Source organism: Salarias fasciatus, chromosome 20, assembly GCF_902148845.1.
Source record: "Salarias fasciatus chromosome 20, fSalaFa1.1, whole genome shotgun sequence".
NCBI classification, from domain to species: Eukaryota; Metazoa; Chordata; class Actinopteri; order Blenniiformes; family Blenniidae; genus Salarias; species Salarias fasciatus.
The window spans coordinates 20,588,443-20,612,455 of record NC_043764.1 but is presented as its reverse complement, the minus strand read 5'-3'; the positions used below and the strand labels follow the sequence as shown (position 1 = coordinate 20,612,455).

The window sequence follows — 24,013 nt, the reverse complement described above, 5'->3', positions numbered from 1 at the left end:
GATGTGTAAACTGAACTCTGGGTTTATCTCGGTTTAAACAGTCACGGTGTTTCCCTGCTGTCAGTGGACCGTGGCCCATAAGTCAGGACGGGACATGTCCGCTGAGCCCCCGTCAACATTCCTCCACCCACGACACCCTCCAGAGTCTCCGTCTCATCAGCTCCTCACTCTTAATCCATATGTGGGCACTCAGGGAGATGTTCATCAGACTCTCTGCAGACTGAACATCTACGATGGAGGGATTATCCATTCGGAACAAACAATACTGCCCTTTTTTTAATTTTCATGCTACCTCAGTTGACTCTTATTTTTATTTTCTTCCTTCTCTCTATGGATAATGTTACAGGTTGCGGTGATGAAGGCAGGAAAAAGCAGAAAGAAAGTCGAATGTTCTATCTCTTCTTGTTGCTCCTCCAGCTTTTAGGTGGTGCACAGCAGCTATGTAACCGTTCTGCACGTACATCCCCTCATGATGCAGTCCTGCACTCACCCAGCGCATACTTCACCCTCGCTGCCTTGTAAATAAGGGTTGCAGGACTCCCAGATGTCATCACACATCTGCTCTCTGGCGTGGCACAACACAAAACAATATAATGATAAGTTACAAATCGTCTTCTGGCGTCACTTCTCAAAGCATTTTTTCAGGATAAACTCAGTCGCCACGCCTAATTCCCCGAGGGTTTTTAGACGCTCCCTTTTTAAAAGAGTGCTTGAGTAAACTTTATTTTTAATATGCCGGAATACCATCACTTTTGCAGTGAGTCATCCAGCAAGTACCAACCCCCACTGTGCTCGTCCACACTCAAGAGGCCTCTGCAGGGGACAAGTTTGAGTTTGTTTTCCTTCGTGTTTTATCTCTCTCGGAGAATTATGGGTTTTAAAAGATCTCTTTATTTATTAAGTTAATCCTCAATTGGGTCTGAACTGCAGAAGTTGATCTTTTGCCACAGAAAAGGAGGAGTTGAGCATTTCTTTGTTAGTGTTGTTCTGAGTGGCCTTCAAAAGCTTCTGGACAGTTCTGTGAATTGATCACTTAATAGGCTTTTAAACACATACTTTTCTTTTTTTATCCATCTGGAGCTCTCACAATCCACCTGCAAAGCATGAAAAGCTCAAAAGTTCAACTGTGAGTCGATGAAAGATTGTGCCCCCTTTGCAAATGTGCTTGTTAACCACGCGTGATTTGTGCAGACATTTATCAGTCTGTCTGTTTCTCTGCTTTCTTCGAGGCAGCCCATTATTTAACTGAACTTCTGTAATTGCTGTGAAATACCTGTGTCATCTGTTTGATGGCAGCTGGCGCTGCCTCATAACCCAGAGGAGTTCAGATGCAGCAGATGAAAGCCTGATATTCCTGGGAAAATCCAGAGAACCTTTCCTAAATTAACCAGTCAGACGCTGAGCCACGCTGCACCGCGGCATCTCTCCCAGCATGCACTGCCTGGGCTTGACACAGATTATGGCTAACATTAATGCAGACCTTGATCACGACAGTTCCAAATGTCAGTCTCCTGTAGCTTTATGTATCAGTGTTTACAGTTTGCAAGCCCGTGACATTTAAGCAATTTAATCAAAATGTGTGTGTAAAAAAGGAGAGAAGCGTACAAAATAAAAAAAGATAAACCTGAAGTGGAAACTAACAGGTAGGACGGAGCTGCGGTAGCTTTTCAGAAGTGACTGACGTGGTCAGAAAGATCAGATGTGCTGAAAACCAGCCTCCTCTTATCAGCATTCATGCTGTGATGTGTTTATCCGAATACTAAAGTGATCATTTGTTTTTACAGTGATGATTAAACATGAGTTCCTCAAATCATGTCAAAACTGAGCACGTCAAATAACAGGCTTTCCAACAACCGTGTGTCATTTATGGTCGGTTAAGGATGAGAAAAGGCAAAGTGACTGACAGGAACAAAAAAAAGAGAAGAAAACCCTTGGCTCTTATTATAAGGTGAAGAGCAGACTTTCTGTTGACTCCTGCTGTGGGTGCTTGTTATTTTGAAAATACTTGAAAAATTTCATTTCAGTGCATCGAAATGGAAAACTGCTTGACTGCAGGAGGTCAGCCACTATACCAGGCGCCAAACAGAAAGACGGCTTCCTTCGAGGGGGCGAGGGGGGGAAAAACTGCTTTTCTTGCCGTGACATGTGATTTGACCCATTGCAATTTATGACAAACAATGAATACAATACAGAAGAGGAAAAGAGAAACACGTGTCATGATGTATGTTTGAGACAGTCCTGCTTGAAAACAGAAACTTTTGGGCCTGACGGCTCGTCTTTCTGTCTCCACAGATATCGACGAGTGCTCTTTCGACCGCGCCTGTGACCACTTCTGTGTCAACTCTGCCGGCAGTTTCCAGTGTCTTTGTCATAAAGGCTACGTCCTCTACGGGCTGGCGCACTGCGGAGGTGAGCCAGCGCGTCTGTTCCCCCTAAATGCTGTCTGTAGAGGTGAAGCGCCTGTTTCTCACTCTGGATCTCACACACACACACACACACACACACACACACACACACCTCTGTCATTAGTCACTCTTTTATGTTACAGACAGGAATTTTCTATCAAACAATGGTGAAAGTTTAAAATTAGTCAGTTCAGGTTGAGCGGTGTCAAGGTAAAAGTTCGAAAGGCCAGCTTGAGATGGGAGGGGATCAGCTGAGGAGGGATCTATTGGAGAAAGGATGTTTCAGGGAAACGAAGAGCTTCAAAAGAGTCATTTATTCTCCTAACACTCGTATGTTTGGATCCTGGGAGAAAGACTGAGAAGGGAAAAGCCAGGCAGGCAGAGTAGAGATATGCAAACAATGCAGAAGCAGCAAGGATGAACCATTTTGCTGTGAGGTGACGGCACCAACCACTTCTCCACCACGCCGTCTACCGAACGACAAAATATGGGTGAAATCTGGGGAACCACTGCATCTGATAAGCGTCAGCATGCTGGCGCTGTGTTTGTGAACATGTTGGTGTGCAGACTGCAAGAGCGGCAGCGATGGCTGTAGCTGTGTTATGTTGTGTATGAAACAAATTGACATGTTGTCCAAGTTCCGGCTGCTAAAAGGAAAAAAAAAAAGATGTGGTTATGAATACCTGTGAGTTGAGTCTTGGCGCTTGTGAGCAGTTCAATTCAAGAAACAAGCAAATCGACATCATTGTCTCACAGTAACAGCACACGCTAACAAAAAAAAAAAACCACAGGAATAAGAGAAAAGCCTCTGCTTGCAGCTGCATTCTTGGACAAAAAGGAGATGTGTGTGACTGCTGGCTCTGATGGATTACCCATCACGAGCCAGTTTTAAGTCTCTGCAAGTTGATTTTGAGACTGACTGTAATGGGCTGAAACAGGTGGCTGCCTGGAAGGCAGGAAATCAATCTCCGAGCGTGCGCTACACTTGGCAGTCATGTAAAAAGTAGATAATTTGTGCCGTGCTTAATGGACTAAAACGCAAAATAACGTTGTGGAAAAAAAAAAAAAAGCTGGTCCTCCGATGTGGCGTGCGACCGCGTCCGTCAGGAATTAGCAGGTAGCTACTGTACTCTGGCACGGCGCAGATAGCAGGAGCAGCCTTTGGTGTCGGGGGGGGGAGGGCGTCAGATCTGCCAAGAGGCCCGCCAGAGCACATCAGGGTGTTGCGGCAGCCCTTTGATGGAGTGTGTATCACCAGTTAGAATCTGCTGCTGTCTCCAGCGCCTCAGGGCCTCACAGTGGTTGTGGGAGAGGCACAGAGAGACGGCATATGCACTTGAAATACATAGCTTTGCAGTGATTTGTTCTTTGTTTTTTGTCTGTAGTTTGACAGGTCGACTGATCAGGAATGTTGCAACACAGTGTAGCGCGCAGAGCGGAGGCCTGCGCCCGTACGGGATGTGGAGGTGTGCAGGAGCACGGCGGCTTTAGTTATACAGCTTCAAAAATTAAAAATAATACAGACAGAGAGATGTAGCATGCTGAAAAACATTTGCTTATCAGCCCAATCCTTTTTTTTTTGATCTGGGGTTGTGATTTCAAGGCAAGACAAATTTATTCGTCACGCCCGATACTCTTGAATGGATCTCTTCTGTCACAAACTATCAAATAAAAAAAAAAAAGCTTTACGACGTGTCCTTAAAAATGGTATATTGCTATGCAAGGGCAGTGGACAAAATAACTCCAAATTTTATGCAGTCCATTAAAGCAAACCAGTAATAAATACCAGGTTTTCCGGGCTCCTGTCGAGTGTGCGAGGCAGATGCGGTCCTGCTGGATTGCATTATGCCGTAAGCCATTACTTAATTTCACCCACCCGCTGTATATATTTTTGAAATTACATCCTCTACTATATTTCCAGCAGGTTTAATAGGTTCATGGGATCCATTCCACACATGGGTAGCTGTATTAGCTGTCAGCTCAGGGAATAAATACACCACAATTGGATTTGTAAGGCCTTTACTCACGTGATGGACTGTGATCCAGCCGCACTGAGCTGCTGAGAGGAGAGGAGATGGTCAGGCCTAAACGACTCTCTATACCATTGTTGAGAGAGCCGGTGATGAATGATTTCCCCTCGCTTTTCAACGGCGCCATCGGAACTGTTAGATAACCCCAGAGATTTATGGCGCTCCTCGTTGTACTTCCTTCATTCCGGGCCACAACCAAGGTTATGTTACTCCCTGTGTGGTTTATCAGCCGAAATATAGCTGCCAAACAATCCAGAAAGCTGTTTTCAGTGTTTAACAATAGACTCACCCTAAACAAACCCAATTAGGTCAGTGACCTGCTGTCAAGCATTGTGCCGGGGCCTGTCAGCATTCCTCCCAAGTGAGAGTATATCCACCCATTCTCCCTCTTCGCTAGCAAAACAGTCTGCTCATTTCTGCTTATCTGGTAAGAAAATAGACTCACAGCAGTTGTGGCTACTCTTTTTTTTTTCTTTTAATTTTGCCTTATACGATTCACTAATCGCTGACCTTAGCATCAATACACTCTTACTGAAAATGAGTCTTCAGATATTATTTAAAAAAGACCGACAATGTAAACACAAGCTTTAAGTAGTCTTAACATCTTAACTCTTTAAGTGTGATTAAAAAATAGAATACAGAAAAAGCTGTGTGTGTTTAAAAGACTTGGAGAATATATTCTGGTCTCAGTTATAACACAGTGCAGTAGTTTCCTATTTATTTATTTTTTCTTCAAACCATCATTTGAATTTTGGGCCTTTCTGTGTTGAGTTTGCAAGTTCTTCCTGTGCTTGCATTGATTTTCTTGATGTGATTTTCTTTCCCAATCCAAAGGGGTGCATGGTGGGATAGCGAGTGGCTCTGAATTGTTCATGGACGGGAATGTGTGTGCTTGCGATTGCCTGTCTCTTTGTGTTAGCCCTGCCATCGTGACCTGCTGAATGTTAAATGGACTTCACTCTTAAAGTGCATTTTCACCACTTTCGCAGTCTCAGCATTGCTTTACATGATCAGTCACATCACCTATCCACTCGTATATTCATGCACACACCAACGCTGGCCACTATTGGGAACTACTTGGGAGTTCAGAGTCTCTCTCAAGGACACTTTGACCAGCAGGCTAAGGATTGATTAACAGCTTGCTCTACAGTGTGAGCTAAAGCCTCCTGTCCAATATACACTACCATATGCAAGAGTCCCCTGCTCAATGCCAGCCTAACTTAAATGACGCAGTTGTCCAGAATGCCATAACGGAGGGGTTGGAGGTTGTTGAAGGTGACAGGCCTCCAAAAACTGCTAAACTCTACACCGCAGTGTTATGTTTTTTGTTTTTGGCCAGAAGTCGTCTGTTTATTTCCATCTCAAGAAGTAAAAACATCAGTTGCAGGCAGATGAGTTTTGCTTCCATCAGGTATTCATTACAGTTCTTTGTCCTTAAACATCAAGTGCCAGGATGTGCAGGATGAGCAGCACATCCTTCACTACACTCCCAGGCCACTCGGGCTGCACGTCAGCCAGAGCGATGCCGATGAAGCCATCATCGTCTTGATGCGCTGCAGCGGCTCACAGACTGTTTTTATTCAGGGTGAATAATTGAAAGAGACAAGGAAGAGCTTTTCATATCAGCAGGCGCGATCATCAATCACTGGCATTATCTCAGCCTCTCTCCTGGTCCTGTACCTCCGCCACTTGTCAGCACCCGGCCGAATCCTCAGTTCTACTGGCTGAACTTAATTTTCTGTCTGGCAGCCAGGCTGCATCTGGATCCCGGATGCTTTCAGTGGTTTTAACTCAGCATGTGTTTGAAAAGGTGATTATAATTTACTGCCAGCCACAAGTCTTCCTCTCTGAAGAGCAGAGAGATTCTGACCATGAAATTGAATGTGGGTGACATCAAAACGAGAAATCCCCTCTGTTTACACGCAAACACATTAATCTTCACATGATGCCACTCTGATGGGGTGAACTGAGCCGAGATCACAGGGGCTCCGCGTTGCTAATTCAACACATCAGTTTTATGAGCGATCCCATCCGTTTCTTAATGTTTCTGTAATCTGTGTCAATTAAAAAAATAAAAATAAATAAATACTTTTTCTTCCTTTCCCTCTTTTTTTTTTTTTTTTTTGATTTCTCAGAATCCCAGTAAATTTTTCTGATTATACTCAAGCCACCTATAAGTAAACACTTGTATCCACAGATATCGATGAGTGCAGTATAAACCGAGGAGGCTGTAAATATGGCTGCATCAACACGCTGGGGAGCTATGAGTGTACCTGTCCACCTGGGTACAAGTTGCACTGGAACAGGAAAGACTGTGTTGGTATGTATGACACCACTGCCCCCTTGTGGTCACACGACTGACACACTCAGTACATACGTCTCCACATGTTGGTGCGTTCACTCACTCACTCACTCTTTGTGTTTCCTCTCAGAGCTGGTGAAATGTCCTCCTGGACTTGTAGCGCCGAAGGCAACTCTCACTTGCAGCAAGACGGGCAAGAAAGAGAGCTGCTCTCTTACCTGTGCCTCCAAAGCTCACTATTTGGCAGGTATGCCGCCATCGACAGGCGTTCAGTCACGAAACGCATCACAAGATGTCAAGCATCAAGCATTTTCTAAGCTTATTTTTGTGTGTGTGTGTGTGAACGTTTCAGAGTCTGATAACAGCTACTCGGTGAGTTGTGGCATCCCCATCCTCAGAGGGAAGTCCCCGGCCAGACTCAACACCAGCAGCAGTCAGAGCTGCATAGGTTTGGCTCCACTCACTTTCTAGATATGAGATTCTTCAGGAATCCAGTCGAGTGTCAGTCACGGCAGCTGCAGACAGCTGTCCTCACAGTGATAACAGTGCAGCGTTCAGTGTCCCTGCACCCACTGGGCTGTGTTTGTGTGTAGAGACTCTGGCCCCTCCAGTGAAGCAGACGGCTTCTTTCAAGATCAAAAACGCAAAATGTCACCTGCATCCCAAGCTGACGGGAAGGACGGAGGACAGGGGCCGGACGCTGGGACCAGGTCGGTCAGGTATCGGACTGTGCTGCTTTGTACATACAGGGAATATGTGACAGGATGTGCAACCGTTGTTCTATAAATTATGGTTTTAATGTCGTGGTGGTTTAAAACTGATTGGATGAAATATTTAACAGATTTCCAAGTTAAAACCTTGTCTAGTTTGTTAATCGAGGAATACTTTTTATTTTGCTAGTAAAAGTAAAAATGAAAAGTGATTACTAATTGCAGTTGTAATATTGCCCACCAATGCACTCAAATTACTCCTTAAAGCAACACAACACTAAAGTAAATGTACAGATGTCAAGGCTGCCATTTAAACTGACATTTGGAATTAGCATATTTCCATATTGGTCTAAATAAAAGACAACTTTTATTCTTTTTTTTCTTTTTTTTTTTCTGAAAAAACGGGGCCGCGTTGTATTTGCCGTCTAATTTTCAGCTCCCAGTGTTATGCTGCATTTTACATAAAAACAGCACGAAGGCTTGATAATCGAGAGGAAGACGTTGGAGTGAGCAGCAGATCCCTGACTGAGCTAAATGTCAGGTGTTAAGCAGTACGGCGGCTCACTGACAACACCGGGGAAGGGGTGTGATATGACAGATACAGGTTCTGGATGTTCTTGTTCACAAATCGTTCCAAATTAAAAAAAAAAGGTTGCATCTTAAACATTTTGAATGACAGCAAGGGAAGGCTCCAAAAAGTGGAGACAGTTTAAACTGTACATTAAACTGTATGCAGCAATGAAACATCTGAGATGTTAAAAACAAGCTGCACTGTTGGGTTATCAGTAATTAAAAATACTGATAACAGTAATCTAGGGAGGAGGATGTCACAGCAGTCAGATAATCCAGATTAGCATATATGTGAGAGTTATTTCAGCATGTTAGTGACAGCTGTTTGATGTGCTTTTTATTATTATCTTTATTTTAGAAAAGAAACTGAAAACAAGTCTTAAGTCTGCAAAAACCTTTTCCAAATGCGTACCGTGTAAACTATGTAACTCCTTCAACAGAACATCTGACAGTTTTATTTATTTCTATCCTGTTGTAACTGATGAGATTTGGTATTTCTTGAATCATTCTTGCAAAACCTTCAGGAAACAAAGAAATAGTGTCTGAATTGCCTGATATTAACAGTCGTCGTGTTGTGCTCTGCCTCTCTGATGCATTTTGCGATGCTGTATCCCTGCAGGAGGAGGGCAGCCTTGCAGCAACTGCTTGGTGACCTTTGTTAACCTAAAATGCGACTCCTCCAAGAAATCCAAAGGGCGACGCGCTCGAAACCCCTCTAACAAAGAGGTGACACGCATCACTCTGGAGCTGGAGGCAGAGGTCAAACCTGGAGACACTACAGGTCAGCATCATTGAAGAGAACACGCTGTGGGAGCTTCTGCTGCCAGAGTTTAACTTCACATTTCCGTTCTTTATTGCCTTAAACCCAGGGAGCTGCAACCTCAGCTGCTTGAGACAGCGCATGGAGAAGCAGGTGAAGACGTACATCAAGGCCCTGAAGAAGTCCATAAACCAGGAGCGCTTCCTGATCCGAGTGGCCGGGTTGGAGTATGAGGTGGCCCAAAAACTCCCCCAGGCCAGTCCCGTTCCGGAGAACTGTGGCCCGGGCTGGGAGAGGGACAGCGGGCGATGTGGTAAGACCAGAGGGCTGTTTATGTGCAGCTCAAACCAGTTTCACTTGTTTGACTTTTTTCATTTCATGACGGGGAAAATGTGTTTTCATCTCTGACCGGAGCTGTTCATGATCTCTCAGTCAGATGTTTGTCCGGGTCTTACTACCACGGCGAGCAGGAGCGCTGCGTCCAGTGTCCACCCGGCACTTTCCAGGAGAAGGAGGGGCAGCTGGCCTGCGACCTCTGCCCTGGCAGTGACGGCCATGGGCCTGTGGGGGCACGAAACATTTCCTCCTGCGCAGGTAATCTCTCTTTCTTTTTTTTTTCTTTCCTAGTCTAATGAGAGCCAAGTTGCCATTTTATTGAATCTGCCTTCTCTTCTCCTGTAATTCCAGGCCAGTGCTCTACAGGCTACTTCTCCAGTGACGGCTTCAAACCCTGTCAGCCGTGCCCTCAGGGAACCTATCAGCCCGACCTGGGGAGGACCCTCTGCTTCCCCTGTGGAGGCGGGCTGAGCACCAAGCGGGAGGGCGCCAGCTCCTTCCACGACTGCGAAGTCAAAGGTCAGCTTGAGCCTAATTTTTTTTTTTTGAAAAAGACTCAAACTCTCCGTGACCTCTTTCACTTAATTCAACCCCTCATTTCTCCCCGCTGCAGTTCAGTGTTCCCCTGGTCATTACTACAACACCACAGTGCACCGGTGCATCCGCTGCCCTGTGGGGACCTATCAGACAGAGTTCAGACAGAACTACTGCATTTCCTGTCCGGGAAATACCACCACTGATTTTGACGGTGCCACCAGTGTCTCACAGTGCAAGAGTGAGTACGAAAATTACTGTTTGCGCACGCCGGCGTTTTCGTAAGCGCCAGCTCGGGTCTAATTTGGTTTGCTTGTGTACGTCTAGACAGGCAATGTGGTGGTGAGATGGGTGAGTTCATGGGTTACATTGAGTCACCTAACTATCCTGGTAATTACCCTGCTAATGTGGAGTGTATTTGGAACATCAACCCACCCAGCAAGCGCAAGATCCTCATCGTAGTGCCGGAGATATTCCTGCCCTCTGAGGATGAGTGCGGAGACGTGCTGGTGATGAGGAAGAACTGTGAGTGTCTCCGTTAAAGGGGCTTCACCGTCTACACACACACACACACACAGCGCTGTACAATAGAAGGCGGAGCTGTCGGCACCCCGATCACTGGTGTTGGTCCTGTTTCAGGGTCAGCTACTTCCATCACCACCTACGAGACCTGTCAGACCTACGAGCGGCCCATCGCCTTCACAGCTCGCTCCAGACGTCTCTGGATCAACTTCAAGTCCAACGAGGCCAACAGCGCCAGAGGCTTCCAGATCCCCTACGTCACTTACGACGGTACGTCACACCCGCCTTCATCTCACCGCACGGCGTCTGCTGTCAGCTGGTATATATGGAACAAGAATTCATTCTGAAAACTTTTTCTTACTTTCTTTGTCTGCTCAGATTGCTTTGTTTTTCTTTGTGCAGCTTTATGTGGTATTTGTTAAAGGAATTAGCAACTTTGCCCCATTCTAATTACACTATTTACAACCTTTAAGATACCTAAGAATGATTTTATTAAGAGATAAGATGAAGACATTGTTTTCCATTAACCCCGTAACCAATACATTCCTATATGCTGATTTCATCTCTGAATAAATCTGATAAACCTTCTGCTATTAAAAACACAGTAGAAGAACTCACTTTCATTTTGATTAAAAGGTTTTGTAAAGCTTTGAACAATTTAAAATATATATATTTGAGGTAATTTCTCTGATATAAGAAAACGAAAAATCAAACGTGTCCTGTTTTTCTCCCTGTTGTGTCAGTGAGGCTTTTCTTTGTGCTAGAGGATCATTTCCCTGAAGCTGTCGCCTCGATTACACGACTGCAGGCGCATCTTTGCAATGTGACACATGAATCCTAACAAAATCAAATATTACCTCACTGTCGCGCTGCCATGCAAGACAACAGAACTACCAGCATGTGAGATTTTATTCACATCATGTGAATGATGGAATATTTCATACCATTTCAATTAACAGTTTTTAACTAAAATCGGATAAACTTAATTTATTCTAATGAGATTTCTTCAACTTATTCACATCATGAGGAAACTGGACATTACCATTTGAAAACATTTCACAATATAACATATGAAAAGACATTAAAATGACAGAATGTGAGTCGAATCCCGTTTTATTTCTTTTCTTTCCGGTTTATCATCACTTCAAAGTGCAGCCTCCGGGCCTGAAGCCCCATCAGATCTCAGAAGTGAACAGATGGAATCTCTTACTGTCTGAATTTGTTCATTCATGGTTTTTAGTGCCTGGATATATTATTATTATTATTATTATTATTCCCCCTACTGTCTTGTTTTTGATACGCTTGATGGATTATTTTATTCGTGTCATGTGGTGACAAGTTTTAATTATGTTGTCTTTTTGTCTTTGATAAATCCAGAGGACTATGAACAGCTCGTGGAGGACATCGTGCGAGACGGACGGCTCTACGCCTCAGAAAACCATCAAGAAATCCTCAAGGTTAGCTGGGCTTTGTTTTCCCTGTTTCTCCAGCGTTGGCGCATTTGCGTTGTTGCCTGCCGGTGCATTAGACCCCCACCCCCGCCGCCCACCGCACCACCTGGGGGTGGTGATTCAGCGAAGCACCAGGCGGTTCATTAAAGCTGTTGTAAGGCCACACAAACAAAGCTTGAGCCAGTAAACACTGGTGCTTGAATGAGTCAGATGGTGGATTATTATCGAGGAGATTTCTTAATGTTTGTCATATAGTTGTGCAATTTGTTCTCCTGCATTGAACAAGGCTCCGACGTAAATCTGACGGCCATAATGGGCTAAAATGGGATTTTCAGTTTAATGTTTTACACCTCTTCTTTTTTTTTTCTTTTCTTCCCCCGCAGGATAAAAAACTGATTAAGACTCTTTTTGATGTGCTGGCTCACCCGAACAACTACTTTAAGTACACCACTCGGGAGTCCAACGAGATGCTTCCCCGCTCCTTCATACGTCTCATAAGCAGCAAAGTCTCAGCTTTTCTGCGACCTTACAAGTAAAAGTCACTCGACCGGCGGCGCATCGGACCAAGACCCCCCCGACATCCCCCCCGACATCCCCCCTACAGGCCACACCCCGTAACTCTCGCAGGACTACAAACACAAACATACCAGTATGTTTGCCTTCTCGTTTTCCGCAGGATTCAACAATAAACACTATGCAGACCTGAGAAATATTGAACATCATCTGTGTTTTAGGTTTTATTTTTTCTGTCAGTTTCTGTTCAGCGCAGGTCTGCAGTGCCGAGCTCAAACATTTAGTGGGGATGTGGAGTTTGTGAGAGGGTTGGGTTTCTATTGCGTTGTGCAATGAAACCACAAAAAAACAAAAAGAGGGAAACAAAAAAAAAAGAAAAACAATATAAACGCCCATTTCAGACAGTAGGAGTGATGTTTTGTGTGTTTGGTTCGAGCGTGATAGAACTTGTTGTTGTCGTATTTACTTAAATAAGCGGTCCGAGTTCCGGCTCCAACTCCTACCATTAAGTATGACTGTAAGTGTTGTGCAAGTGTTGTGTAACTCTGCTTCCATCTTCTCTCTGTGTGTGCGTGTGTCTCTTTGTGTGTGTGTGTGTGTGTGGGAGAGTTTTTGTGTGTGTCTCGTCCTCGAGGAGGAGCAGTTGTAAAATTCTCGCCGCCGCTGCGTTCCAGGTCCTTCAGAGCCTGCTTATATCTGAGCTCTTAGAGCCGTTTGCAAAGGTTTTTACTGTTAAAACAGTTTGTCTGTTTCGCTCTGTTTAGATTGTACCAGCATTTTTCGGTTGTTGTTTTTTGTTTTTTTTTTAATTTTTTACAACCTTCAAATAACTTTTCTGTCGCTCTTTTTAAGCCAACTTAAAGCAAATACATAGAGAAGAAAAAAAAAAGGTGGTTTTTCATTCTTGGAACTCAGTGGACATTTGGAAGATGAATAACAAACTAATAATTGTAAGAGCCACAGAAAAGAGATAATGTGATGTCTAGTGGAGCATGTCTCAGAGAGAGAGAGAGAGAGAGAGAAATGTCTGAGGGACATTTGTTTGCTGCTTCTTATAAAAAAAAAAAGGTCACTTTAATCCTTCGATCTCATTGTCTTTCTGATGTATTCTACACACTAATAATCTTTAAGTTTAAAACAAAGGGAAACTCCGAACCTGAAATACTTTAGTTCTTACACCCAGTATGTTGATTATCTCACATTGCCTGTCTGTGGACTACCAGTTTTATTGTGTTTTTATTTCAGTCTTGTAAATATTGAAAAAAGAGAGAGGAAAAAAAAACTTAGACGAGGGTTGATTTCATTAATCCTAATTTTTGTTGCGCAGGACCTCCAGAATCATTTTTTGCCCCAACTACTTGTCCAAAGACCCCCTCCCCGGCCCCCCGGCCCCCCCCCCCCCCCTCCACCACAGTCACATTTCGCTCTGTCCTAATGAAGACAGCTCTTCCAAAGATTGCCCAAACCGGGCGGGTCAAGTTTTTTTGTGCACTAGAGTTGTGGTGCGTTCATGGGTAACTGGGAAAAGGGAAAAGTTCCAACTTCTGAAGGGAAAAATCCAGTTAAATGCTGTTGAAATGTAAATTTCCCAATTGGAAAGTGACGTGCGAATTCCCTGATTGCCAACGTTCCATCAACATGAACGCACCATTCATCCTTCTCAATTTGTATGAAGCGCAAAGGATGAAAATGACCCACATTCATTTTGGGACGCTCAACAATACTTTTGAGTGTATATTGAGACTCATTATACTAAATATTTACCAATACAGGAGGACGATTCTTCAGTGTGTTTCCTCCCAAAGAAAAAATTAGACATGTTGAAATGTAAGTAAACAGTAGTTGATGCATCGACAGAAAGAAAATCTTAGTGACCAAAACAGGGTAAAATAATTTAAAGTTTTTTGAAAGACATTTTCCTGTCATGTCAGAATTGGCCAAAAGAAGAAAAAGCTTGTCAGTTTGGGAAATGTGCTTATCTGTATCATAAATGGAGACTTGGGAAGTGTTCACGCTGGTGCAGTTACCTTTTAGGACAGTTACACTCGCAGAAGACAAAACACATGGAGGGTAGACGTGACAGAACATCCACATCAATGCTGCGTGAGTAAAACCCAACATTACATGTTAGATTCTTGTGGTGGGATTTTTTTTGTAACCGAGAACTTAAGTTTATAAAACTTGTCTCTGTAGCAATAGGACTTCCTCTATCGTCGATCACAATCTACTGCGAAGTGCCAAAATTTGTGTGGCACAGCCACACCTTGTGGTTTATCCCCTTCAACTCTATAGGGCTCTCATTCCTATCCAGTGGCATCGTTTATAAGATTCAACTCTGATGAACTACAACTTGTCAATCTGTCAAGAAATCCCGATCTCCACACATTCAAGCATTCTGACATTTGAAATTTTCTAAAATTTTGGAAGCCCTACAGTAAAAAAAAAAGAGCACAAAAAAAAAGTCCAGACCATTTTGAAAAGTTGTATTCAAACTATACAACTCTAGGAAATTCTACAAATGCCAGCGTTCAACCCACTCATTTCCTCCTATTCTACGGCTGTCAACAGTGTAAGTTTGGAAAAAAAAAAAACCTGGGCGTCGCTGCATGTGATCACTCGTCTGATTAGGGGCTGATTAAATTGTTTCAGAATGTTTTTTTTTATTTGATCAAAATGTGATTTTTCAATACATTTGGTTCAAATCCGAACGCAGAGAGCAGCATTCAAGCTGCAATCGCAGCAGGATTCATAATAACTGGAGCAAACCTGACATGAATCGAATGACAAATGTTCCCAGTCATAAATATGGAGTCACACACAGTGGAGCTTCCAGCTTTTCTTCAGAATGAGTGTAAACTAGGAGGAAAGAGGCTTACCTGACTTTTCCCTATTTCACCTGTTGGAACACATTGATGAATAAAAAATGTTTTAGATTATAGAGCTGTAATATACTTGAGCATATTTCCCAAATTTAGCAGGTTATTCCTTTAGAGGTATTACCAGTTTGGCCATTGGACAAGTGACCGCCGTCATTTCCACTTCTTCCTCATGAAGTGTTAATCCCTTCAAGATCCAGCTGATGCTTTTTTTAAATACCAAAATATCTGAGGATGTTTTGTCCCCCTTAATGTAAATAAATTATTGGTGTACAATGCAATAGGTGCCAAATTGTAATTCAAGAATTAAGATTTTAATAAGACGACACTAAAGGGGAATTTGAGAACTTTTGTCAAACTTCGGGGGGAAATTTGGAGCCAAGGCGGAGAAAAATCTTTGAAGTTGACATTTTACCTGCAGTCACAGATCATCGGCATATTTATGTACATACCAGCTTCAAAGCGAGCTCACTGAGCCTCCTGCCGTCGGACCCAAAACTCTCCCTCTGTCCACCAGAATCCGCTTCTTTCCTGCAACCCTTTTTTTTTTTTTTTAACGTTGCCTTTTAAACGAGAGTTTGCTATGATGTATCGGAGTTGATAATGATATTTGCACTTGAATTGTTATTGCTCATGTAAAGAAATGTCTGGATTTTGTATTGTCTTTTTAAAATGAATGGATTTGGTGTTCTTATTTTCTTGTAGCTTGTTTGTTCATGAAATGCTCACTCACCGTTTAGTCCATAGAAATGATACACATAACATTATCAACTGTAAAAAAAAAAAAAAAAATAAAGGAAAAGAAAAACGATGTAGAAGTGAGTGAAACAAGTTTGTACTTCCTAAACATTTATCAGAATAAACATGTGCTTCAGCTTTATTTCAAATACTTTAATGTGTGTACAATGATGAAATGAGAAGCAGAATGTCAGTGCATTAACAAAGGTCTAGCTTTGAATTCATTTGGCAGGAATGTATTCAGGTTTGCTTCACTGCTGGTGTTTCATGTTATCCCCTCCCGCCTCTTCGTGCTGAAAAAAAAAAAAAGTATAAATTTATACTTTGCATTATTTGACAAGAAAAAAAAAAAAAAAACAAGTTCCCATAAGCCACCCTTTATCCAGGAATTTATTTTTTCATACCCAACAAACTTATTGGTAGTGTGCGGTTTATGGATCCCTTTTTTTTTTCCTCCACACAATATATGCTTAAAGTGACTTATTTAGTTTAAACCATTATTTTAGTTTGCTTCAATTCATGCTCTTCTTTTCCTTTGAGTCCAGCATTTCTGGCCATTTCATATTTTCTGCTAACAGACTGAAGACAAGTGCCAATATTGACATGTAAACTTTAAAAGTCTGGAAAAAAAAAAAAAAGGATCTCTTACTTTTGCGGAGACATGTTGGCAGATCGGGCTCCCACTGGCCCTGAATGTTGCAGCTGACGGAGCTGGGCCCCTTCCTGTAGAAGCCCTTCTTACACTCGATCAATATCCTGCTTCTGAACTGATGTTTCCGATACTGAGATTTTGTCCAGTAAGCATTGGACACGTCTGGCGAGGGGCACGTCACCTCTGTGAGGAAACAAAAAAACAACTTCATTAACTTCTTGTAATGAACAGAATAAAACCAGAGTTGCTGCATTAGTTCGACGAGACCTTGGCACTGAGGAGGAGGATCGCTCCACGTCCCGTTCTTGGTGCACCAGAGCTCCTTCTGTCCAAAGAGGGTTCCCGAGAGACACCGGTACTGAACAACGCTCCTGTACTTGTAAGGCTGGTCCTCCAGTCCTTTCATCTCTGCGTTTTTCACCTCAGGAGGCTCGTCACACTCCACAGCTGCAACCGGAGGAGGACATTTCTCACAGGGGAACCAACACTTTAGCAAGACAATGTTTCCAACTTTGCTCATCCGCTGCACCTTCACACTCAGGGTTGCGTCCGTCCCAACCGCCACTCAGACAGTTTCTGGTCGCACGTCCAACAAGCCTGTATCTGACAACACAACACATAATTATTCAGATTTATAGAGGTTCAGGATGAAAAAGTGTGAAGCATAATATGTAAGCAAGCCACCCATCATACCCTTCTTCACAGACAGCTGTAGCCTTGTCTCCAAACGCCACTCCAGAATAAACGAACCTTCCATTGGTCAGCTCTCCAGCAGTGCCGCACAACTTCCCTTTGGAGGTAAAAACAGGGAAATTTCACCATTCAAGTCCTCAATAAAAACCTCTTTACTACTTTAGATTCACCATCAGTTGTATCAAACTGAATGTTCTTCATCCCAGCAGGGTTCCTCCTGGACAGCTGGGGTTTACCGACATTTGTCTAGTTTCTGCTGCTTGTTCCGTTTCATTTACACAACACTGTTCAGCAGCATCTGGACTCTGAATGTTTGAAGATAAAGTATTAAAGCGGTTCCTACGTTCACACTGCAGCCTCAGAGGCGTCCACTCTCCGTCGCTGCACAGCCGAGTCCTGCTGCCCACAGCTGGAGCGTAGCCAACGTCACACACGTAGTAGACTTTCTCGCCCGAGCTGAACGACGTCCTGCCGGTGTACTTATCGGCCAGGCTGGCGTGAGAGTCTCCGGCAGGCGGCGGCGCGCCACACCGCCCCGCTGAAGAGACTTCAGAGGAGATGCTGTTCATGCTTCTGATGACTGAACACGTGAGAGGAGGGAAGTGAACTCACCGTCTCTTCCCGAGGAGGTCGGCGTGGAGGCGGGTGAGGTGGGTGAGGGCAGACACAGAGGAGGCTCCGGCTGCCACCGCCCGCCGGGGCCGCAGGTGACCTGCTGGGCGCCGTCCAGGAGGAAACCCCGAGCGCAGGCGAAGGTCACGTTGTCTCCCAGCTGGTACTCAGAGACGTTTTCACTTCTCTGCACAGAGTTGCTCACAGCTGGGGGGGAGCAGGTGGCCGTGCCCTCTGAAAGGAAGAAGAAACATTTACAGAATATTTTAACACAGCAGAGGCCGCATAGAGTTAAAGGGAGATAGTGACGTTTAGAAATATTGAATTGAACAAAATTAAATGTACAAATTTTAAACTGCAGGAAATAAAAAAAAAAGTCATGAAAATATCTAAATTAACACAAAAACACTGCGTTGTTGCAATATTGCATTTTGACCATTTTGAATTCATAGCTGTCACACAACATGAAATCCTAAATATCAGCAAATTACAGAGAATAAAACCACAGCACGTGTCTCACTGCACCATCTTGTGGTAAAAAGTAAAATTACAACTGACTGACAGGTTCAAAATTATTAAAAACATCAGAAGACAAAAAAATAAAAAATAAAATGTGCCTCACTAGAATCTGACACACACACACACTACAAACCACTGACTTATATTACATCAGTTACAGTTCATAAACACCATATTAACTCCCATTCATTCAGTCTGACATTACTGAAGGTTTTACATCTTAAAGTGTCACCTCTGTGTGTCGAACGAAACTTTAATTCCTTGACTCACCTACACAGGACGGGAATTCCCCCGTCCACCCAGACTCCGTGCAGACCAGGTAATTCAGTCCTTTCAGGGTGTATCTGTCGTCATGGAGATGAAGTCATGTTGAAACTGTGTCAGTAGCTCACCAGGCCCAGCCCGAATCCCACCCCACAGGTTCTACTCACCCCTTGTTGCAGGAGGCGTAGACTTTCTCACCGATATATGAATTCCCTTGATACAGAAACTGTCCGTGTGGGAGGTCACCAGCGTTGCCACAGGATTTCTCTGCCAGACATTAGAGAGGAGAAAAAATTAAACACAACTAGAAAGGGAGGAAAAAAAAGATGCTTTGTCCTCCCTCAAACAAACAGTCAAAAGACTATTTAAAATATGAGATGACAGCAGATGTCTTCTTTAAGTCATGTGAGGAAGTGAAAGACAGCAGTGTATTTTACTTCAGGTTGTGACTGAGCAGGTGAAAGCCAACATAGTGAAGAGAGCTGCTGCTTTGTTTCTGCATTTTGGTTGAAAGCTCACTTGTACAGAGAGAACATGCAAACTCCACACAGAAGGGCCTGTAGGCTGCTGTGAGAGCGAACCACTACCCCACTGTGCCGACCCAGTTCTCAGGTTATGGAACCATAAACACTAGTTTCAAGCAATTACATGAAAAATATGACTCTTTTTTTTAAATACTTGATTATAAGAACAAAAAGATTTTTTTTTAAAAATGACTCAACTGGTGGGTTGCTGCACAGAAGTGTGTGGCAGGCTTTTGGATCTCTGGGTAAACAAATGCTGTGTTGTCTAATTACCGGTCTTTAGCTGAAGGCGTGGATAATGCCTTATTGCAGAAAAAAAAAATCAACATTTCATTTGTTGAAGCAGATCAAGTTTGTTTACATCTGCTAAGTGAGCAGAATGAGATGAAGAATAGAAACCTCAGTGTGTTTATGAGCAGCGAGGTGTAGAAAACAGACAGAATGAAGCAGCGTTTTTAGTCTACAGCAGAGAAATCTCACATTTAAGTCTCTGAGTCTTGGTTTATTTGCTGGTCTCACCTTAGTAATTGAATTATCAGAATTATGTGAATGACTGACCATCAGGGGGCGACAGGCTTCTGCTGTCGAGCTGTTAAAAAAATCTATCTCATTTACATTTAGGTATTTTTGATCAACAGTTCTAAAGCGGTGAACAGAGTTTCTCTCCTTCTTGCCCTGTGACCGAGTCGTCGCGTGATGGTCTTACTTTCGCACTTGAGGGTGAGTTTGGTCCATTTCCCGAGCTGACACTGGACAGAGCGGCTTCCTGTGGACGGGGTGAAATTCTCCGCGCAGTTATAATAAACTTTGTCTCCGCTGCTGAACTTCAGCCTGCTGCTGTACTTGTTGTCCAGCCTGGTGTGAGGATACTCCACCGGGGCGCCGCACCACTTCTGGACCTGCGCTGCTCCCAAGACACAAAATCAGCCACAGTTAAGGTTAAATTAACAGGAAAAAAAAAAAAAGTTACAAAGATCTTGAATGTTTTACCTGAAGAGAGGGTGAAAAGAGAAAAAAGTAAAATATTCCAGCTGACAGTCCTCATCTTTCCTTTCCGTGTGCAAAACCAAACCCTGAGAGGAAGATCACAAGAGTCAACAGGAGGATCAGATGGGGCAATTTATAGAGGGAGGGTGGCACAGCTCAGCCCTGCAGCGGCTGATGGGAATCAAACCATCACAGCAGGAACACACAGGAACAAACAGCACATCAGGATAAGACCGAGGTTTAGACTGGGATTTACAGGAGGGTAGTTTTCAGTTTATTCTAAAACAAATGTGACACAGTGCATTCTGAATGAGTCGATTGTCTAGATTTCTCATAAATGATTGTAGAAATTTGCTCTCAATTTGTGAGAAAGTACAAAAAAGCATCTTCCACAACACTGAGAAACAACAGACATTTAATTATACATAATCACATTTCAATTTGTAGCCTATGTGTTTATGGAAGATTTTAAAGCTAAGAAACATGTTTTCTTAAACAGAAAATGTAGCCTTCAATTTTTGCAGGAACATAAAACAAGAGAAAACAAATGTGAATTTAATGATGATAATTAAATGTTATTATAAAACCAGTTAGCTCTAAGCATACTTATTTCAGTAACTATTTGATCCAGAGTGACCAATTAGAGTTTGAATTTTCAAAGAAAACAGAGTATTACAGTTTTGTTTAATTAAAAATTCAACAAATGACCTGGTGGAACAGTGAAGAGGCGGTTTGCTCTGAAGAGGTTTGAATTCAGTCTTTCTTTGTCTTCACTCTCATTCTGTGAGGAAACATGAAGTCGAAAACTTTCAAACCAACTCTGTGGCGTTTATCGATGAAGGTTACTTACTGAGTTTTGACCAGATAAGACAAATAATCTGTCATCCTCTCCTAATCCTAAACCAAGTATCAAAAAATTGATCAATATCTATTTTCTCCAGTTTGAATAAAACAGGTGAAGAAGTGAAAATGACTCTCTGTTGTTCCACTGCACCTGTAATCTTCAGTTACTGTTTTGTACATAATTTAACCATCAAATGTAGAAACCAATGAAACACAATTTAACAGGATTAAATACACACAAAGGACATCTTCAAAGATGAAGCACCTATAAAGAAAAACTTAAGAATCTGACTAAATGCTGACATTCAGATCTGAACATGTTATAAGTATATTTGAGTTTAGTTTTTGAAACTTGAGCACAGTTCGAGTTCTTCTTCCTGTTTGATCAAACCAGCACAGACTGTTGAGGATGGAGTTATTTTTACTGCAGTGGTGGTTTTCCTGTTGTGGTGGGTTCAGAACCATAACACAGCTTTGCCCACAGAGTCATGAGTCACTGTGACGGACAGACTGTACGCCCAGACTGTGATGAAACATCATATTCACATCTTAATCTTAAAACATGAAAATGAAAAAAATATATATACATTTTATGATTGGGACAATATTCAACCTATAAGTGTCAGATTTGACCAAAACTTATGTTTGTATATAAAAGAGTTGTATATAAAATTTGCCATGTGCTCCCAGTGTTGTTTAACTGTATATTTTGACAGTCGTTATCGATAATCTGGAGTTTGGGAAGTCTGATAGACGTCAGCAGCCACAGCCCTGTGAGTCATGAAGCAAGACACTGTTTTGTTTTGTTTCTGTTTTCATGTTGTAAGAACATACAGGCGAGATTCACCCTCTCATATCACGTTTTTCAGTCCAATCCTTCATCAGACATGGACTATATCATCACTTAATGTGCTTCTTTGAAACAAAATGTGATAAATTAGTGGGAAAATATCTTTTTAAAGAAAACAACAGATTTTTTGCAGGACACTCGGACACAGAGTATAGATTAGACAGCTGGACTGTGGAGACATTAACGTCAAAAGACTGAAGTGGTGAATGTCCTTTTGGTCAGAACTGCACTTTTAAATGTAAGTAAATTAAATATAAATGGATGGAATATATATATATATATATATATATATATATATATATATATATATATATATATATATATATATATATATATGTATATATATATATATATATATATATATATATATATATATATATATATATATATATATATATATATATATATATATATATATATTACTGATTTTAAGATATGAAATGACAGAATGTAAGCCTTCATATAGCTTTCAATAAGTGCCCTCTGTTTTCATACTGCTTACAATAAATGAACCATTTGACTGAGTTTAAAACTGGACAAAATGAAGTAACTAAACTTTCACAGTATGAGAAGTTGTGTTTGTTTTTTTCCACCAGTCTCCAGCAGTTATTCACCAGGTGAGAAAACAACACCCGGCTCTTCCTGAATAATCTGCATGTTGAATTATGGAAACTGTGACACAGCATAAACCTATTCTTGTCAGACTTTGAGGTTATTTAAATAATTTCAACCTGAGACACTTTATATTTTTCATGAAGTCTCTTTTGACCCAGGAAATCACAAATACTGCGTTTAAAACTCTAATTTGCATAGAAAGAAGAAAGCCCTCGGAGTTCTCTTCTACAACCTCCAGAAGAAAATTAAATGTGAGTTTTTTCAAACAATGTGAAATGTTTGTCAAAGCGGAAATATTGCCAAAAACTGAGAATCTGCTGGATCCTCTTCGGTTTGCTTCTCCACACCACAGCTACTTGGTACAAAACTTTTTACAAACAAAACAAATAAACAAATAGATAACAGGGAGTATGAGTTACTGGAACATTGTCCAGGTTACTAACGAGAAGAAAGACCAGCGACTGTCTGTGGAAGCTCGCCAAAGTCCAAGTTGACAGGAAGCTGATTATAATGTTTTACACTGCTTTTATTGAATCTGTCCTTCTTTCTCTGCCATTTGTTGGTACTGTAACCTCGCCAACAAAGACAAGAATCGTTGGGACGGCATCTTCAGCAGCTGGGGTGAAATTTGAGAGTCTGGATGAGGATTCAACACTCAGCTGACTCAGAAAGCTAAATCCATCTGTATGGACCAGACTCATCTCTCAGTCCAGAATACAAACTGCTTCCCCCTGCTACTAAAAACAGACACAACTTCTCCTTCGTGTCGCTCTATCAAGGCTCTAAATGCCCCAGAGAGGAGGAAGGAACTGTGTGCACTGTGAATATTATACCTGGATGTGGTTTGAATGTTAATTGTCCCTAAAGGAGCAAATTTAAAAGTCATTTAGAGTGTAAATTAGGACTGAGGACTGAGTCATTATTAAAACTGAATAAAGTCAATTAGAAATCCCTCTGAGAAGTGACTGTTCACACAAATTATGACTCTGTCTGAAAGATCAAAAAATAAACAAACCAGAGTGACTGCGATTACTGTAGTAATTAAAAAAAAAAACCCATTGTTTTCCTTGTGAAATTATGAAAAAATTAGCATGGATTCTTTGTCGTTTCATTGCTCCACACTATCCTGAGCCTGTTATCCGGACCATTTCATTGGTCTATTAAGTTCTCTGTATTCTCTTGATTGCCGCTCCTCTTCCTCCTTTTCCCTGAAGACTCTCAGTGGCAAATAGAATAAATCACATTTATTTTTATGCAGGTTACATAATTGTAAATGAGACGACCGAGAGGAAAAATAAATTCACATCCTGAAGCTTAATGTCTGTTTGAACAGTGTTCAAAATAAACTGCAACTGTTTGTGACAAAATAAGAGAACAAAATAATGACGGAGCATTTCACGGCCAAGACAAGCAAATCATTATTTTGGTTTTATTTCAATGTAAGTTTGTGATTTTTTTTGGTTTAATTTTTTTACCTGCGTTGCAGTAAGTGGTGTTGTATAAATGCAGATTCATTTAGTAACTAGTTGTGCACGAGTTGCATCACCAAACCAGTGAGGAGCGGTCAAGGCCTGACAGTTATTGTGTGTGACAGCTCAACATTAAATCATGCTGCAAATGTTTCTCACTCAGAGACTCTTGATTTGTTCTGTGTCGGCGTGGTAATAATGTGTGTCTGGTGGTTTAATGCAGCAGACAGGAAAACTA

General features: G+C 42.1%; 2 protein-coding genes across 4 annotated transcripts in view; one reads left to right on the top strand and one right to left on the bottom strand.

The window, feature by feature from the left end:
- Positions 1-14,613, top strand: part of scube3 (signal peptide, CUB domain, EGF-like 3) — an 83,495-nt gene extending 68,882 nt beyond the window's left edge. For 2 of the 3 annotated variants that reach the window (XM_030118182.1, XM_030118180.1), the window contains 14 exons: positions 2,293-2,409; positions 6,633-6,755; positions 6,868-6,984; positions 7,090-7,185; positions 7,331-7,456; positions 8,637-8,798; positions 8,887-9,090; positions 9,210-9,371; positions 9,465-9,632; positions 9,727-9,888; positions 9,975-10,172; positions 10,287-10,439; positions 11,547-11,626; positions 12,004-14,613. In XM_030118182.1, the coding sequence (XP_029974042.1) occupies positions 2,293-2,409; positions 6,633-6,755; positions 6,868-6,984; positions 7,090-7,185; positions 7,331-7,456; positions 8,637-8,798; positions 8,887-9,090; positions 9,210-9,371; positions 9,465-9,632; positions 9,727-9,888; positions 9,975-10,172; positions 10,287-10,439; positions 11,547-11,626; positions 12,004-12,156 (2,021 nt within the window). In that variant the 3' untranslated portion in view covers positions 12,157-14,613. The remainder of the gene's footprint in view (positions 1-2,292; positions 2,410-6,632; positions 6,756-6,867; positions 6,985-7,089; positions 7,186-7,330; positions 7,457-8,636; positions 8,799-8,886; positions 9,091-9,209; positions 9,372-9,464; positions 9,633-9,726; positions 9,889-9,974; positions 10,173-10,286; positions 10,440-11,546; positions 11,627-12,003) is intronic. The other variant, XM_030118181.1, reaches the window with a different exon arrangement.
- Positions 14,614-15,492: 879 nt separating this feature from the next.
- On the bottom strand, positions 15,493-20,155 carry LOC115407723 (complement receptor type 1-like). Its single transcript, XM_030118183.1, has 11 exons — positions 20,002-20,155; positions 19,718-19,915; positions 18,655-18,754; positions 18,494-18,567; positions 17,705-17,938; positions 17,436-17,639; positions 17,093-17,189; positions 16,929-17,002; positions 16,667-16,846; positions 16,397-16,582; positions 15,493-16,040 (listed from the first exon to the last, which is right to left on the bottom strand). Exons 1-11 carry the CDS (start codon positions 20,054-20,056, stop codon positions 16,018-16,020), a joined length of 1,425 nt encoding a protein of 474 aa, XP_029974043.1. The 5' UTR covers positions 20,057-20,155; the 3' UTR covers positions 15,493-16,017.
- Positions 20,156-24,013: the final 3,858 nt, after the last annotated feature.

Bases quoted from the DNA above. Each gene is read 5' to 3' on its own strand.
- LOC115407723 (XM_030118183.1), bottom strand. From the start codon at position 20,056: ATGAGGACTGTCAGCTGGAATATTTTACTTTTTTCTCTTTTCACCCTC. The intron at 17,003-17,092 runs GTATGATGGGTG...TTGTGTTGTCAG, and splicing joins ACAGCTGTCTGTGAAGAAGG to ATACAGGCTTGTTGGACGTG. The intron at 16,583-16,666 runs GTCTCGTCGAAC...GTTTCCTCACAG, and splicing joins TCCTCCTCCTCAGTGCCAAG to AGGTGACGTGCCCCTCGCCA.